We start from the raw sequence: 19,265 nt of genomic DNA, 5'->3' as shown, positions 1-19,265 counted from the left end.
ATGTCAGAAGGAAGTTTGTTGAAATGAGATAAAGTTTAAAATCTTAATGAGGATGAAAAATGTTATCAGTAATAGGCAGACACAGTAAATGGCAGAGTAGGACATTCTCGAGGTAAGAAAATGTGTATTAAGATATTCCTGATAGGAATGTTGTTTATGTCTTGTCAAGTGGTTTGTTGAGATTAGCCTAGCTTGGCTTTGGCATGGGAAGTCAGTCAATTTCAATTTGGTGACAGTCACCAAATGACATGTGACAGTATTTCAAGATCTACTTGACAAATTTTGATTTAGTTATAGTAAAATTGATTATTCTTGTCATTCACTGGATTTAACTTAGTCATATGGTCCCTGAATTTTTTGTCTTAAACAATTGGTATTATGCTAATTTTGGTTGTCACTTTCCTCCAAAATCTTTAATTTCTTTCTAGCTAGTAGAAGAAGAATTCCACAATGCCGCCTCTTGCTACACCAGATATGCAATCATTACTAAATCCTGATGGATGTATTCTGATAGATTTCTTATTACCAACTGGAATAATTGTTCCTTTGTCTGTTAATTTCTATGAACCACTAGAACAGATTAAAAAGGTAAGAAATTTTTCAGATGTTTCTACTTTTAAACTCGTTACGGTACTATTATTGTTGCTACAAACTCTGCATTTGTTTGCCTTATTATCTGATCATGTTTTTGATCTTTGATTGACATGTATGTCAATAAAACAACCAATGTTAGCATTTATAAATCAATTAAAATACAGTATGTAAATTAGAGTAAAAAAAAATAATAATGTGTTTAAAATGTAATAATAATAAAAAAAAAAAGACATGAATACCTGTATAGACATTTGATTCTTACAGGGACCGATGTGTTATTTTTTATTTACCTTAGACTCAAGAACGAAAATTTTGTAGCTAAGCTAATCAGTAATATATAGTGTTCACAGTAGAAATTTGAGCCTTCAATTCCATATGTGTCCAGTATTATCTGCGATTGAATGTTAAATTTACGATTTATCAATTTAAGATACTCTGTGACATATAGAAAAGACATATAAGCTTCCTTGTTTGAAGGCGATATACTGCTTATATTCAAGACTAAAATCAACCCACAAAAATAGCGCATCTTCAGTAGGTTAGATAATTTGATAAATGATCTCTTTCCTGATGCAAGATATCAATATCATTTATTGACATTATATTGTGCAAAGCTGTATCAGAGTCATGTGTAATCTTCTAGTTACTGGCATGTTCCTTAACCAAGTTACATGATAATAATCATGTAGCTGTTGATCTCACAAGCCCATATTCTCGTCATTAATTTTGATTGGTAGAGAGTTTACTTCTCTACCAATTAGATTCCTTCAAACAAATTATTGCGGGAAAATGTTCGAATAACCAGACACAAAATTTTAGTAACAAATTTGCTTTCTAATAATTGAGTCTCGAAGTTCACGGTTGAGTTTTTTGTCATATGGCGTCAATTTTCAAACAGCTATTATATAGTTTTCAGAAGACGAATGAAAAGAATATCTTCTATAATCTTTACAACAGAATATTCATATTTGATATGGCATGTGAATCAATGATTCGGCAAAGTGTGTACGTCTACTCAAATGCATTATGTCCCCTTCAATTTCGCCATTACCAGAAAAATCTCACCTAAAAACTTTGAAAATAGCTTATGATAGACGGAAGTATTAGAATCTTGAAATTTTTTGTGAATATTAAGTAAGCTTATACTTGTTTTGAACTGTATGTAAAGTTTCACAACAATGGATTATCAAAAATGTGGTTGGTGCGAAACTGTAACATTTCTGGATAATTCAATGGAGGCTGCCATTTGCAATCACCATCCTTTTACACCAAATGATTCTAATTAGATAGACTTAATAGCGACATATGGTTTGCCAAGGGAGGTTATCAGTCTCTAATGACGAGAATATGGGATTGTTCAAGCAACAGTTAGATATGAATAATTGTAATGCTGATTAAGGAATATGAGTTACTGGTAACTTAAACTATTCCTTGAAATGAATTCATATTTTAAACCTCTCAACTTCATACAAAAGAGATTGGCCTGTACTCATATAGGCAACGTTACTGATTAGCACTTGTGCTGTATTGAAGAATTGTGTTGATTGTAAATGATGTGACATCATATATATTATATAAGCTTAAAGATGGCTTCCCTTATTTTTATACGCCCACATGAAATAGGGTGATTCCAAAAAGTAAAAACAGGCAGCAATAACCAATCACAGAAGACTTTTTGATGGGATCACCAATACCACTAGTAGTACAGCGATTCCTTTGATGTATACTGAACTTGGTGTAATAAATAATAAAACTTGACATCAAATACCATCCTTTAATACCCAACGTTTCGTCAAAAAAGTTTTGACTTCATCAGGGGAAGAAACAAACTACAAATGGTGGAAGGCAGTTAAGATTAAAATTACAATATGACCTCATAAGGTATATGAGATATGACCTTATGAGGTTATATTGTAATTTTAATCTTAACTGATGGTTAAGGATGGTATTTGATGTCAAGTTTTATTATTTATTACACATGAAATAGGGGGCATAAATTGCCGTCACCCACGTCCGTCCGTCCGTCCGTCCGATTGCTCGTAAACACTCTACAAGACACAATTCTTGACTGATTTTGACGAAACTTGATGTGAGTGTTCGTAATCACCCAAGGATGAACCCTATTGAAAATCAGAAGAATCGAAAAATATTTAGTATTAGTTATTGCCCTTGTTCTTGAGACACGTTCAATTTTTAGTTCGTAAACACTCCAGAAGGCACAATTCTTGAGGGATATTGATGTAACTGGGCATGAGTGTTGGTTATCACCCATGGATAAACCCTATTGAAAATCAGATGAATCTAAAAATACTGAGTACCGTATGAGTTATTGCCCTTATTCTTGAAAACACGTTCAATTTTTAGCTTGTAAACACTCTAGAAGGGACAATTCTTGACAGATTTTAACGAAATTTGGCTTGAGTGTTTGTTATCACCCAAGGATAAAGCCTATTGAAAATCAGAAAAATTGAAAAAAATATTTAGTATGTGTAATTGCCCTTGATCTTGAAAACTCTTTCAATTTGTAGCTCATTTAAAAACTAAAAGAAGGCATGATTCTTGCTGGATTTTGACAAAACTTGGTTTTATTATTCATTACCGTGCTGAAGATTGAATATTTCACAAGCTAAAAATTGAACATGTTTTCAAGAACTAGTGCAATAACTCATACTCAATATAATTCAGTATCACCCTAAAGACTTCAAAAGAAGTGTATGACTGAAGGTTGAATATTTCATACTGGTGATTGTTACTGTACTGCTAAATATTTATGTTCAAAATCAAAGCTGCCAGTGGGTGAATATTAACTTGCCTGGCAAGCTATCTTTTTGTTTATCCAGACTGTACATACACGTATGTACATTTACGATTGGTTAAAACTCTTAATTATATGCAATAAGAACATAATGATATGATTAAGAATACATGATAATTCATTAGAAACACCAATTAATCATATAGTTATCTTAATTTGACACTAAAAAATAAAGAAACCCATCTTTAAAAGTGGCTTTGTATTTAAAATGAAAGATACAGAGCAGAAACTTTAAACATATTTAAAAGCTATTGGTATTATTAAATGTGATATAATAAATTGGGTATTTCAAGAGAATCTAGAGTTGAATGAAATGAAATTTCAATTAAAATAAAAGTTTCTGAACTAAAGCTGTAATTATTTAAACTTGAAAATGTGACATAGTCAGTAGGGTATTTCAAGAGAATGTAGAGTTAGTTATGCTGGTTTGTATATAATTTTAAGATATAAGAGTTATTCTTAACTGATGTGTCAAAACTCATACAGATAAGATGGTTAGCATTATAAAAATAAGAGTTGAGGCCTACTTGGTAATTGATGAGGTCTTGGATATTTCTCTAAGTTATGCACGATATGCCCGATTTCTGGAAAATTTTGAAGTGTTCTTTATAGTTAGTTCCTTAATGATGACTGTTAATAATGAACCAAGTAGGTTTATTCTGAAAAATTGTATTGATCTTTTTGTATTTTAGGAATTATGGCTGAAAGCGTCCAAATTACCCTTGTACAGCTTATTAAATTCTACTTGTTGTTATTGCTTTGTTTGTGTTAATCAACTTGGAGTCAAGGTATGTGAGAATAAGATAGATAAATGTTTTATTTTCAAGTGAAGAAATGAGCAGACACATGTACTTCTAATCTGTCCTATTTTCCATTATTGTCATTGTTTTGTCAACATTTCTTGTGATCACTATAGAGACTACAGTTTTCATCTGATTTGAATAAACTTGGTGTGATACTTTAGATTGATAAGATCTCGGTCAAGTTCGAAATTTACGTATTTTCGATGAACGGTTTTTGAGATATTTCCCTTGACTTTGTTAAAACTTGTCGAAATTTGTTAAAAATAGTTCGTGAGCAGTATTGCAGCTACAGTTTTTATCGATTCTGATGAAACATGGTGTGATCATTGGAATTGATAAGATCTCGGACATACTTTAACGTGACACATTTTCGATGAACGGTTTTTGAGTTATTGCCCTTGACTTATGAAAAACGCGTCAAAATTTGTTTGTGAGCACATTGGAAGCTACAGTTTTCAACCGATTCTGATGAAACTTGGTGTGATCATTTGAATTGATAAGATCTCGGACAAGTTCAAACTTGACGCAATTTTCGATGAACGTTTTTTGAGTTATTGCCCTTCACTTGGTAAAAACGCATCAAAATGTGTTTGTGAGCACTATAGAAGTTACAGTTTTCAACCAATTTTGATCAAACTTGTTTTGATGATTGGAATTAATAAGATCTCGGGCAAGTTTTAACTTGACACATTTTCGATTAACAGTTTTTTAGTTATTGCCCTTGACTTTGTAAAAATGTGTCAAAATGTGTTCGTGAGCACTATAGAAGCTACAGTTTTCAACCGATTTAGATCAAACTTGGTATGATCATTGGAATTGATAAGATCTCGGACAGGATCTAACTTGATTTTCGATAAAGGGTTTTTGAGTTATTACCCTTGACATAGGAAAAACCTGTCAAAATTTGTTTGTGGACACAATAGAGACTACAGTTTTCATCCAAATGGAATGGTGTGATGATTTATATTCATGACATCTTGGTCAAATTCCAATTTGACTATTTTTCGATGAACGTTTTTTGAGTTATTGAGTTATTAAGTAAATAAGTTTCTTTTCAACAAATATATTTTTAGGAGGAACTGATAGATGAAAGTCAATGTTTAAATGATATAAGACCATTTTATTCAACCATTCCTTTCTTAAAACTAGTAGAAAAACAAGGGGATGAGAATAATAAAACTTTACTTCGTAATATCAACAGTTTAGTTGGAAAAGGTTTGTTCCTAGCTTTTTATACGCCCACATGAAATGGGGGCGTATATTGCCGTCACCCATATCCGTCGGTCCATCCGTCCGTCCACCTGTCCACAATTGCTCTACAAGGCACAATTCTTGACTGATTTCGACGAAACTTGGTATGGTTGTTTGTAATCACCCAAGGATGAACCCTATTGAAAATCAGACGAATCGAAAAATAATTACTATGAGTTATTGCCCTTGTTCTTGAAACACTCGTAAACATTCTAGAAGGTGCAATTCATGACGGATTTTGATGAAACTTGGTATGAGTGTTCTTTATCGGCCAAGGATAAACCAAATCGAAAATCAGAAAAATTGAAAAATATTTAGTATGAGTTATTGCCCTTGTTCTTGAAAACACGTTCAATTTTAGCTTGTAAACACTCTAGAAGGCACAATTCTTTATGGATTTTGACGAAACTTGGTGTGAGTGTTTCTAATCACCCAAAGATAAACCCTATCGAAAATCAGAAAAATTGAAAAATATTTAGTATTAGTTATTGTCCTTGTTCTTGAAAACGCGTTCAAATTTTACCTTGTAAACACTCTAGAAGGGACAATTCTTGACGGATTTTAACGAAATGTGGCTTGAGTGTTGGTTATCAGTCACCCAAGGATGAACCCTATTGAAAATCAGAAGAATCTAAAAATATTGCCCTTGATCTTGAAAAATCATTCAATTTGTAGCTCATAAAAACTCTAGAAGGCATGATTCTTGCTGAATTTTGAACACTTGGTTTTATTATTCATTATTGCGCTGAAGATTGAATATTTGTCTTCTAGAGTTTTCACGAGCTAAAGATTGAACACGTTTTCAAGAACTTGCGCAATAACTCATACTCTATATTATTCAGTATCGCCCTGAAGAGTTCAAAAGAAGTGTATGACTGAAGGTTGAATATTTCATACTGATGATTGTTACTGTATTGCTAAATATTTATGTTCAAAATCAAAGCTGCCAGTGGGCGTATATTACCTTGCCTGTCAAGCTATCTTTAGTTAATAACAGTAGGATGGCAACAAGACAAAAACTATAAAAGCTGTAATTATGCAGTGTATCTGACAAAGTGACAAGTGAAAGATCTATTTGACTCAATAGAAAACAAAAGTTTAAAGCGATTGTAAGAGGTTTTCTAAACCCAGTTCACCTCATTATTAACAATGATATCCAATAATATTGTTGACGTGAAAATTTATAGGACCACAGAAATTAGAAGCATGGTCAACAGCAGAAGTTACAGAATTCAGTACAAAAATGCAGCAACACTGTGATAGGATACTTCAAAATAGGAAATCAAGAGGTTGGGTGGAGAATTTAAGGATTAAACATCCACAAAGACTCAGACCATCATGGGAACTACCGCCCAGATTACAAGGTCACTTGTCTAATGATTGTATAGTTGTTGAAATAAGAAATGAAATGACTCAGGTATGTAAAATCAGACTTTACGTTTAGTTTTTCTATTATTCTCAGATGAGGCCACTTTTATAAAACCATCTCTTGATCAAGACAAAAGCAGTAGAGTATTATAAGGGATTGATTTGAATAAACAGCTAAAAAATTATTTTCCTAGTTTAATCAATGATAAAAGAAAAAGCTATTTGATCTACAGGTACAGATTTATTACTCGATTTGTTAAGAAAAGAAACAGTACTGGTGGGATGCAGTGATAAATTTTCTTTTGTAGGCAACATACACAGTTAAACAACCAGCAATGGGACATCCAGTTGATTTGATTACAGTAGCTTTAAGAAAATGGGCCAACACGTCTGGTAGAAATCCTGAAGATCCAGATCATTATGTATTAAAACCATATGGATATGAAGATTACATTTATGGTGATTATCCTCTTCAGCAATTTAAGGTAAAAATATATGTCATGTTAACACAAATTATTATGGTGGTGTGTATTGGCTTCGCCCATGTCCGTCCGTCAGTTGACAGTTGCTTGTAAACACTCTAGAAGGTACAATTCTTTTCAGTGTTTGTTATCACCCAAGGATGAACCCTGTTGAAAATAAGAGACAAATGAAAAATATTATGTATCAGTTATTTTTCTTGTTCTTGAAATGCTTGTAAACACTCTTTTTTAACGGATTTAGATGAAACTTGGTGTGAGTGTTTGCAATCATCCAAAGATGAACCCTATTGAAAATCAGAAAAATCAAGAAATATTTAGTATAAGTTATTGCCCTTGGTTTTGGAAAAAAAGTTCAATTTTCTGCTCATAAACATTTTAGAAGGCACAATTCTTTACGAATTTTGAAGAAATTAGGTGTAAGTGTTTGTAGTCATGCAAGGATGAACTCTATTAAAGAAATTAAATTAAAAAAAGAGTTATTGCCCTTGTTCTTGGAAACGCGTTCAATTTTTAGCTTGTAAACACATTAGAAGGCACAATTCTTGACTGATTTTGACGAAACTTGGTTAAATTATTCATTATCACCCATGAATTGAATAAAAAAATCTTAGAACTATTTAATATCAGTTATTGACCTCAAACTAGAAAAGGCATTTAATTTTTAGCTCGTAAACACTTATAAAGGTCCTGGATTCGAACAAAACATGGTATTTTATTATTATGCATGCATGCAGTGATAGAACATGACTTTGTTAATGCCTGTGAGTCAGTGAGACAAATTGTCCAGATAGATTAAACATTTGATGAACTATCAATATTTTTTTGTCAGAACATATATTTTTTAGAAAAGAATCTGTTATGTTTTTTTTCAGTATGTGTATTCTTGTTTGATTAAAAATAAAGCACCACAGTTCTGGTTATTAAAAAGAGATGATATAGTTGGAGGTTTGTAGTAAAACTCATTAAGTTTATGTTATTTGACCAAATTGACCATGAATAATTAAAATGAAACTTAAACTACAGAATATGAGTGCAATCATAATCTTGATCTAAAATTAACTGAGATTTTTTCTAAGCCTTAAGTACTTTACATTGTGACTTTGTAGAAGTTCCGCCAGTGATACCTCCAAGAAGACAGAGTACAGTTATAGCTAGACATCATGATAAACATGATCATGTTAGTGTGTGGAAAGTACATCACAAGTATTATATCACAGTTACTGGTATAAATAATATACAATTACCTGATATCAAGGTACATGTATATATTATACATTATTGACTTACCTTATTCTTCATTTATCATTTATGTTTATGGTCGTATTTTTTTTTATAAATAATCCAAAACTGTGTTTTAATTATGTTTCTGTCAATAATCTGGATGAATTTGCTGTGTTTTCTCATAGTTAAAAACTTATGTATTGATTTTAGGTGAAGTTATTTGTGGGATTGTATCATGGTTCAGAATCTCTATGTGAAGTTTGTAATACAGGAGAAGTACAGATTAATAATGGTAGTTGCAATGTAACCATAGATTTAAAATTTGATATTAATGTATCAGATTTACCAAGTGCATCTCGTATATGTTTTGCTCTGTATTCTCTTGGTAGTAAGAACAAGACCCGGGTAAGATCTCCAGTTGTAGTAACTCCTCATAATGAACACTCAATATATACTTGAATGAATCTTTGACATAATCAAAAGTTAAAAATATAGAAATTTAGAAAATCTAAAGAATGAATAGATAGCTGTCTAATTTTATGTAGATAATGTGAAACTATTCTAGATATTGTATATTCTAAGTTACTGTACTTCATTTATTCCACCTTTAATTCAGTGAAAACAAAGAGAATTTTGCCTTGATGTTGTCAAGAAGATATCAAAAAGTAATATTTGGATAATATTTTTCAGGAAATGCTTCCAGCAGCCTGGGTTAATATACCGGTATATGATTTTAGATCAAGATTGATTCGTGGGGAGAGAACTATGGACATGTGGACAGTTGAAGACAATTTAGGATTTGATGAAATATGCCATGTTTTAGGTTAGATAAAGAATGTTTAAACTTAAACCATAGCTAAATAAACAAAAAAATTATTTTTCATTTCAAATAGAATTTGAAGGCTGTATTATTCACAGCAGCACAACAACATGTTTGGTGTTTTTTTCTAAATGTGTACTGTTTGTTTATTTCTAGGAACAATTGCACCAAACCCATATGGTCATGATTCCCCAAGTTTATCAGTGCTCTTTCCTGACTACAATATTAGACCTAATATTATTTACCCATCATATGACAAGGTAATATCATTTTTTTGGAAAAAAACACACAGCCACTAGTTATGGATTTGCTCCCTATATTTGTCATGCAGTTAAAATATACTAATGTTGTGTGTTTGGCTGATAAACACTCTATTTGTAGGCATGGAAAAGCGTCTAGTTGTTCGGATGGGACAATAAACCGAGGCCCCGTGTGCTACAGGCTGTGCACGTTAAAGATCCCTCGACAGTTAGAAATCGAAAAATAGCAGGCTAATGCCACTGTCCTGGCAAAATTTCCCTCATTGCACTCTGCATGGCAATACCCTTCTTCATTAGCCCACATGGTGCAGAAGAGTAGGGCATGAAACTCCATTCATTTCATTTCATTTCTATTTGTAGGTATTAGAATGTGCAGCTGAAAATGTTGAAGCATATGGTACACCTGGTGCTTTTGTTAGTATTCTTTCATATTAACTTTATCACTATATTTTTTTTACATAAGTTACATCTAAGGTTGATTATAGAAGTATTTTTGTATACTACATAAGTGGATATGAAATATATCCAGTGAGACAGATGTTTGGGAATTTGTTTCATATATTCTTGTCCATGTTGATAAATAAGTATTTTCAAAGTGAGGTTAATATTTTTAGGGTATGAGAGTTAGTCGGTGCCATATTGACCAGTTACAGATGATAATAAATAAAGATCCACTGTCACCATTATTTGAACAAGAGAAAGAATTATTATGGTTATTGCGCTATGAATGCTTAGAAAAATATCCTCATGCCTTATCCAAGTTATTATCTTCTATTAAATGGTGTAACCACATAGATGTTGCCAAGGTAACAGTTGTTTTCTTTAGGGATAAAAATAAAAAACACTCAAAAGACACCCAATCCAGACTTTAAAACAGTATTTCATATCACTCCTTTCCTATTTTTAACTAAGATGTAACACATGTTCATTAAGTTGATTCATAAAATAACAGCATTTTGGGGTGAAATATTGTAGGTTGGGCATGTATGATTTGAATTAAAATTCATTCATCAAAAACAATAATAGGCTCTGGATAGCTCATCATGCTAATGCAGGTGATGATAGTTGCTTGCAGCCTAATGAGATATCATACCTGTGTATATTTCAGTCTGATTTTCCTTCTGGCAAAGGTTCATAAGCCTCATCAGAAGTAGAAAAGTGGGACAGAAAAACTATTTCATTTCATTTATTAATTGTTATGTGTTTATCCCTGGATAGTCCCATATGTGATATATTATAGTGATTTTTATACGCCCACATGAAATGGGGGGCGTATATTTTCGTCACCCATGTCCGTCGGTCCATCCGTCCGTCCACAATTGCTCGTAAACACTCTACAGGGCACAATTCTTGACGGATTTTAACGAAACTTAGTATGTGTGTTCACAATCACCCAAGGATAAACCCTATTGAAAATCAGCGAAATCGAAAAATATTTAGCATGAATTATTGCCCTTGTTAATTTTAGCTCGTAAACACTCTACAAGGCACAATTCTTGACAGATTTTGACGAAACTTGGTATGAGTGTTTGTAATCACCCAAGGATAAACCCTATTGAAAATCAGCGAAATCGAAAAATATTTAGTATGAATTATTGACCTTGTTCTTGCAAACGCGTTCAATTTTTAGCTCGTAAACACTCTAGAAGGCACAATTCTTGATAGATTTTGACGAAACTTGGTATGAGTGTTCGTTATCACCCAAGGATAGACCCTATTGAAAATCAGCGAAATCGAAAAATATTAAGTATGAATTATTGCCCTTGTTCCTGAAAACGCGTTCATTTTTTAGCTCGTAAACACTCTAGAAGGCACAATTCTTGACAGATTTTGACGAAACTTGGTTTGAGTGTTCGTATTCACACAAGGATAAACCCTATAGAAAAATCATGGAAATCGACAAATTTTTATTCTACAAAGCAGAAGTCTAAAACAAATTTGACAACTTGATGAAATTGATCACAATCAAAACTAAACGTTTTGAAATATAAAATACAAGTTATTGCCGTTATTCTTACAAATGTGTTTGATATTTAACTTGTGATGGCACAGTTTGTGATGGATTTGGGTATAAGTTGAATATTTCCTGGTGTCTATGTTTGCTATTTTCTAACAAATATTCAATTTCAAACAAAGCTATCAGTGGGCGTATATTACCTTGCCTGGCAAGCTATCTTTTATATTGATACAGATGACAGCATTATTACAAGCATGGCAATGTTTACCTGTAGATTATGCTCTAGAATTGTTAGACTTCAATTTTCCTGATAAAAATGTCAGAGAGTTTGCTATTAAAAGTCTGGATGAAAAATTATGGTTAGTGAGTATTATATCTTATAGTATATGACTGTTCATGCTTTAAAATTTATTTATGTTTTTTTAAAGACCTAACAACTGTAATTGAATTATTTGTGTCAGGCATGGCATGAAACTTATTTATATTTCCAGAAACAAATAACTTGATTTTGAATGGCAAGATTGTGGATGGTTAATGTTTTATGAAGATTCTAAATAGATTATAATGCTCTGATTATTGAATACGAGGTTGGTATTGTAGTCAATGTAGTAATATATAAAATCTCTATTTGTAGTGATGATGAAATGTCTCAGTATCTGTTACAACTGGTACAAGCAGTTAAATATGAAATCTACCTCAATTGTCCATTAGTCAAATTTCTATTATCAAGGGCTGTTCAAAATCAACATATAGGTCAACAACTCTTCTGGCATTTAAAGTAAGATTTTATTTTTAATATTTACTTTTGTGAGTACAAACCTTTACTTCCACTGCCCTGATTGTTTACGAAAGGATTCTATGTATGAAGGTAGTTCAGGCAAATTCACTCATTTAGACCTAACAGGCTTCATTGTATTCAGACCTCTATTGTTCATAATCTATACACTTAATGTTAGAAATTAAAAAATCTTTATATTTTAATCGAAAATTAAATAAAGGAATTTGGAATTTTTATGAAAAAAGCATTTTCAAAAGTTAAAAGCTTTACTATCTTCTATTAAAATACATGTGTATTAAGAACGTTGTATTTTCTTTAGATCTGAGATGCATGATCCAAGAGTAATGGTGCGATTTCGATTGATTATTGAAGTATATTTACGATCTAGTAAAGATCATTTATTAGTATTATTGAAACAGTCTGAAGCTCTAGGAAAATTGAAAGGTGTCAATGAAATAGTGAAGAGTAGCAGTTTTAATCTACAAGATGCAGTAAGTATGATTTTTTTAAATAACAGTCTCCGCATAATGCAATGAAATGTAAATCATTATTGTTGGTGAGGAAGTGAAATTTGATTAGATTCTTTATTATATGATGCAAGTATTTTGCAGGTTTTGAGACAATACTTTTAAATGATTTGATATTTACATGTTTGATTTTTGTTAAGTATAAACTTGGAAATATAATAGTAATTATGAATATTAGTATTACCAAGAGTTTTTATTGTGAACATATTCTATCTCAACTGTAAAAAATTTTCAGAAACAAAATAAGAAAGCTAAAGATCATATGAAGAAAATATTAGATCAGAAATCATTCAAAGAATGTTTGTCTAATTTGTGTAGTCCACTATCTTCTATCTATAAACTGAAAGAACTATTGTAAGTACATAATAATAGTATTCATGTTTTAATACAAGTGCTGGATTCCCTCAAAATTCTTAGGATAAACAAGTTTATTATTTGCTGTTAAGTAAATATCAATCTTCATACATTTATATCTTGCTCATTGGTCTGTATCAAACTAGGTGAAAATTTAAAAAAATAACTGACTTTACAGACACTGTGTAAAATCCTTTACCTTTCCTACCACAGAAGACCATATAAATAAGACTTTCCATTGTTTGCACTTAGTTTGTATTTTTAACAATTCCTGGTGCCCATGTCTTTAAACATTCACCTTAAGGATGTTTCCTCAAATCTCAAATCTATTAAGAAAATGCTTAGACTAATGATATTTAATATGACATTATAAGTAATGATATATATTACAGGACGGAAAAATGTAATATATTTAATTCTAAGAAAAGACCATTACATATTGTATGGTCTAATGATGATATTTATGGTAGTGACATTAATTTGATATTTAAAAATGGAGATGGTATGTACAATATATTATTCAACACTATTGTTGTAAATTTGTACTTAAACCATGGGGTACAAAATTAGACAAATCCTTATGTATATTCTGTTTCTAAACGGCATACGTTGTCTGATCTATATGCAAAGATTTTATCATAATACAATGTTAATAGATTTGTGACTTGAATATATTGCTCAAATTTAATAATCTTTATATTTATTTATTGATTAGATCTACGTCAGGATATGTTAACACTACAAATGTTTCAAATAATGGATAATATATGGCAGTTTGAGGGTTTGGATCTTAGGTAACAATTTAAAGATTAATATATGCTCTAAACTTAAAACTACTACTAATTCCTATTATCACACTGTGAGATAACCTTAACTTTACCTTAGAAATGCTTTGATTTTAACTTTTGATTTAAATATTCCAGAATGAATCCTTATGGTTGCTTAGCAACAGGTCATGAACAAGGTATGATCGAAGTAGTCACTATGTCCAAAACAGTAGCTAATATACAGAAATGGTACAACAAAAATGCCTTCAATAGAAAAGCTCTGTTTGAATGGTTAAAGTGTTTTCATCCTACAAAGGAAAGGTATTTTGGGCTCTATTTTTCTTATATATATTAATATTATTTGAATTGCACATATAAAACAAGGCTTTGTTCAAATGGCTCTTTAGGCTGGTTCTCTAATGAAGCCCTAAATATCTACTAAACTACATACAGAAAAGAAACTGTCCAATCAATTGAACTGATGTCATTTCATTTTGGATCAAAACAAGATGACGATTTCCATTTTGAAAAGTGACAAAGACAATTAAATTCCAGTTCTATTTGATTATGAATTAGATGATTATACATTATAATAATATAAGCCTAATTGTTTTATGTATGTATTATATTACAGTTTAGAAGGTGCTGTTGAAGAATTTATCCTATCATGTGCTGGATATTGTGTAGCTACCTATGTACTGGGTATTGGAGATAGACATAATGATAATATTATGTTAAAAGAGTCAGGGCAGGTATATATGACTATATTATATATGATCTTCTCATAAGGAAAATATGCTCCGCATGTGAAAAACGACCGACCTGAGATTTTTGTCTCCTCGTGTGCCCGTGCTAGTCGTTGAAACTCAAAACAAAACTCTAATCAGTGACAAAAGTTTCCGACCAAGACTGCTCGTGTGTCCGCACCTTTAGGTAAAAAAACAAAGTTTTAAATCCAAACCTATTTCTTAAAGTAATTAAAATAAGCAGAAACTTTTCAATCTCAATGCCCTAATTCACGCTTTGTTCTTATTTTAGTATTGCATATTTCAGCTATTTCATATAGATTTTGGACATTTTCTGGGAAATTTTAAGAGTAAATTTGGTGTAAGAAGAGATCGAGTGCCATTTGTTTTGACAACACATTTTGTTTATGTTATTACCAATGGAGATACTAAGTTAGAGAATTTTAAAAGGTAAGTGATTGGGTATAAATTTTAAGATTTCAACCAATTAGAAAAGGGTGGTGGGATTCCTATTTTAATGATGATTGTGTGAAGAAGTGGGTTTTGTGAAATGGAGGTAATTTCTCATTACTAACAAGCTAGTATTATTTACAGATTTAAAGAATACTGCGAGAGTGCTTATCTGATACTAAGAAGAAAAGGACATTTGTTTTTTTCATTGTTTATGATGATGTTATCCTCTGGTTTACCACAGTTAACTTGTACAAGAGATGTGGAATATTTGCGTGAAACTCTGAAACCAGATTTGTCAGAGGAAGAGGCTTTAAATCATTTCCGTCTCAAGTTTCAAGATGCTATTAAAAACAGTTGGACAACAACTTTAAATTTCTTTATTCATATTAAGGCTAAAGATAACACATAACAATCTCTAAGTTAGCTGTCTGACCATCATTATTTTTTAAAACTTACAGAGCTTACATTGATGTATTTGTTTGTTTGTTAGATATTACTTACAGTAATACAACATTATCTAATGTTGGCTCATTTTACAAGAAGTTGAATTGAATGTTAATCAATCGTTTCTATTTTTACATGACCAGATGTCATGATTATGGTTTTTATGTTGTTTACACCAACTTACAAGGTTTTAATTCATAAAGCATCTCACATCATGAAAAATTATCATGTTGCTTGGTTCACTTGCAATTTCCAGTCATCAGTCATGTCACTATTTTGGTTTTAACTAGTACCTTACTACCCTTTTTGGAAAATTCCATGTTTTCTGTGACTACGTTGAATACTAATCAACACAATATAAGTTTGATATTTATATTGTCTATTACTATTTATTCTACTTAGAAATAAAGTGGACTGTACATGTATTTTGAATGAGACCATGTTGCTTACAAATATTTTTGCTGAACTATAATTAGTTTTAATAAGTATTAAATAAACTGCAATAAAATGCCAACTAAATTCACATCTTTGTTCATTTCAAATAAAGCAATAAATATATACTGCTTGTGCTTTCTTTCGTAAGATTTTAAGGTTTGATGAGATTTGACAAGAAAGTGCTGAAACACAACTCAATTGGAGGATGATGATAGGCTGAGAGAACAAGAAAACTAATACTTTTAATGCCAAGTGAAAGACAGTTTGAGCTTGTTTTTAAAATTCTAAAAGGAAAAGGCGATAAAACTGCATTATCTAGAATATTTACCTGGCGTTCAATTGTCCATTTGAAAAAAACCATTGATATGACATAACTTGACTTATTTAGTAGAAAACTAGAAATTGCTATGAAACACATTATTGAACACAGGGCAGCTGTTGTAATCTGATAATTTATTGTCCTACTATGCAATTACAAGTAATTTGAGATTTGTCGATGATTTAAAATACCGTTTGACATTTTCTTTCTCCTTGAGAAACATTTTGGTGGCAATTTCTATTGATAAAGCAATGATTTTGATTGTATTTTTAGTATGAAGTATTATATTTTATATATACATTTACTTGTTATTGTTTAGGATATAATCAACTGTGATATTTCCATCTTATTATTCTCTCCAATTATAATTGTACATTCCTATTATAGCTTCCAAATATGTATGTATTGTCCAATATGCTGTGTTACAGTCAGTTTGAACATATGAACAAGAATTTACAAAGATTAAATGAGCAAGATTTTATTAGTTTTATTTACTATATGTATAAGATGCTTCTATTCATTCTGTATGCATATAAATAGTAATAATAAATATAAATCAGATTGTGTTCTGTTCAGGTTCATACAACTCTGATTTATTTGTTAAATATTTAAAGTTTGTATAGACATTGTTGATTATAATAGTTTTAATTATAGAAATTGTTATTTACTTCAAAGAATTGCTTGTTAAAACTGCCTCATGGAATATTTTAGATGGAAGTTAATTTCAATTGTTCATTTGTTTTCACTGCCTGTAGATTATCAATCTGTCCATAACACTGGATCACTGATTAGAGTAACAAATTAAATGTTAAGAACAAAACCATTTTTATACGTTGTCTAAGACCAGCAGATATATCAACCTGGGGAGCAATAGGTGCTTGACAAAGTTAATTTATTATTCTAAGCTGTCATCCGTGTAGGTAGCCTAGCCAATGTTACTTCCTCCACCAACTCATGGCATTGTTACTGAATAATTTGGGGGAGGGTATCAGCTATGTACAAGATTTTCATAGATGGCGGCGATAAAAAAAACAATAGTTGGAACCAGATTTTCGATGAATTTGGTAGACAGCAGCAGCAATTCAATCATTTAATTGTCTGCGAGCCAAAAAGATGGAGAACTGTCATCTTAGAAGTATAATCGTCAAAAGAGGTGAAAATATATTCAATACAACAAAGCTATGTTATTATAAATTTTTAAATATGCATAAGGGATGTTGTTTCTCCGTATTCATATCATTATGTCATAAACACAAATCTCAAAGCAGTATTGATGGTTTATTTTGTTTCAAAACAAAAAAAGCACGACATACATATTGTTATACATGATGATAGATAGAGAAAGAAGAAGAACTGACTCTACAATCATTAGCATGTTTTTGCAAGGAAAGTTTTAAAATGCTTCCATACAGCTAAAATGGAATAACTAAAAACAATTATATTACATGATTGAAATTTGACACCAAAAATTATTTTCACCACAACATCTAATTGCATGATATCTTACACCTGTTTATACCATCTAATTCTTGAGGCTTTAACACAAACAACCAGTGGACAGCATTCAAAACAATATCTATGTGCTAATCAAGACTTTGTAAATTTTGCTCACATGTTCAGCATGCAAATATGTATTTGTGCCATGTGGTTTGACAGTCATTTATTAATAAATATATCTCCAGCATACAGTGAAAGCAACAAGTATTTCCAAACTTTGTGAGAGTGAGTAACTACCCTGAAACGTGAGGCTTAGATCAATACAGAAAGATTAAAACCCTGTTCCTTAAAAATGCTAGCCAGATAATTATGCATACCTGTTTAGCTGTCCATACACAGTTTACAATCCACCTAACTTGCCTAGCATCCAATAGTATATTTACATCAATTTTATATACAATATAAGAATTCAATACTGAATTTATCAACATAACATTCATTAACACATGAATGATGACATACTGCTTGACATAAGTATTTCAAAATTCTTTTTATCCTATTGAGAGACATTATCATTAGTTACTTAATGTAATTGGATACAAATAAATAAATGTTTGAGGCAGTTTAAGATAATTCTCTCCCACTGTTAACATTTTTCTCATAATTCTGAAGAGGCACTCACTGATATCCAAATGCAATCCAAAATATTTTAGGGGAAAAAATGTTTTTTTTTCTTATCCATTGTAACAATATGTAGTACCGGTATGTTTACATGCCATTGATTTACTATGAAGTCTAATCCAATAAAGAAACTTCTACCATTTCTAATTAAATACCTTAAATCATGTTACCATTTAGTCATATTCTTTCATTAATACCATTCATTTACAGTTTGTATGCTTACTCTTATCATAGAAAAGATAAATATTGTGTAGAATCCATGTAAAAGAATTGCACATTCATTCAAAGAAGCTCTCTGTTCAGCATTTCACATAAAACAATAAAAGCAACAAGAGCCAAAAATAAGCACTAATAATTTTTTCAATAAATAACAGAAAATGAAAGGACTTTTAACTAAACTTGAATAAGAACCATAATGAAGATATAGTGAGATGGGGAGGGACAAGAAATAGGTGATGTGAAATATTTGGCCACCGGAATATAAAATCTCAACATCTATTATCATCAGTTTAAGTACTGGGTACTCCAGACTAGACTAGTAAAATTGGTATTTGTTGCTTCAATATTTTATCAGCCTTTAATAATGGATACATCAGGTAATATTATTGACTGCTGGAATGAAACTTATTGGAACCATTATTAAATATCAGTGTATAGAAAATCAAATAACACCTCAAAATCTAGGCATCTTCATTCCAAAAGTTATAAATTTAGGTGGTATTTACAGGACAGAATGTTTATATGTGACCAGAG

At 31.1% G+C, this 19,265-nt stretch overlaps 1 protein-coding gene across 1 annotated transcript; it reads left to right on the top strand.

The window, feature by feature from the left end:
- Nucleotides 1–450: 450 nt before the first annotated feature.
- On the top strand, nt 451–15,605 carry LOTGIDRAFT_179045 (hypothetical protein; the record flags this gene model as incomplete). Its single annotated transcript, XM_009062209.1, has 23 exons — nt 451–588; nt 4,102–4,197; nt 5,286–5,427; nt 6,651–6,880; nt 7,140–7,316; nt 8,186–8,258; nt 8,420–8,421; nt 8,745–8,922; nt 9,100–9,104; nt 9,225–9,357; nt 9,511–9,652; nt 10,211–10,214; nt 10,262–10,420; nt 11,806–11,930; nt 12,206–12,349; nt 12,669–12,840; nt 13,112–13,230; nt 13,623–13,732; nt 13,946–14,024; nt 14,154–14,318; nt 14,632–14,749; nt 15,051–15,193; nt 15,338–15,605. 23 exons carry the CDS (start codon nt 451–453, stop codon nt 15,603–15,605), a joined length of 2,922 nt encoding a protein of 973 aa, XP_009060457.1.
- Nucleotides 15,606–19,265: the final 3,660 nt, after the last annotated feature.

This window comes from Lottia gigantea (assembly GCF_000327385.1).
Source record: "Lottia gigantea unplaced genomic scaffold LOTGIsca_50, whole genome shotgun sequence".
Taxonomy (NCBI): domain Eukaryota; kingdom Metazoa; phylum Mollusca; class Gastropoda; family Lottiidae; genus Lottia; species Lottia gigantea.
The sequence above is the reverse complement of the archived record's forward strand: the minus strand, read 5'-3'. Positions and strand labels throughout refer to the sequence as shown.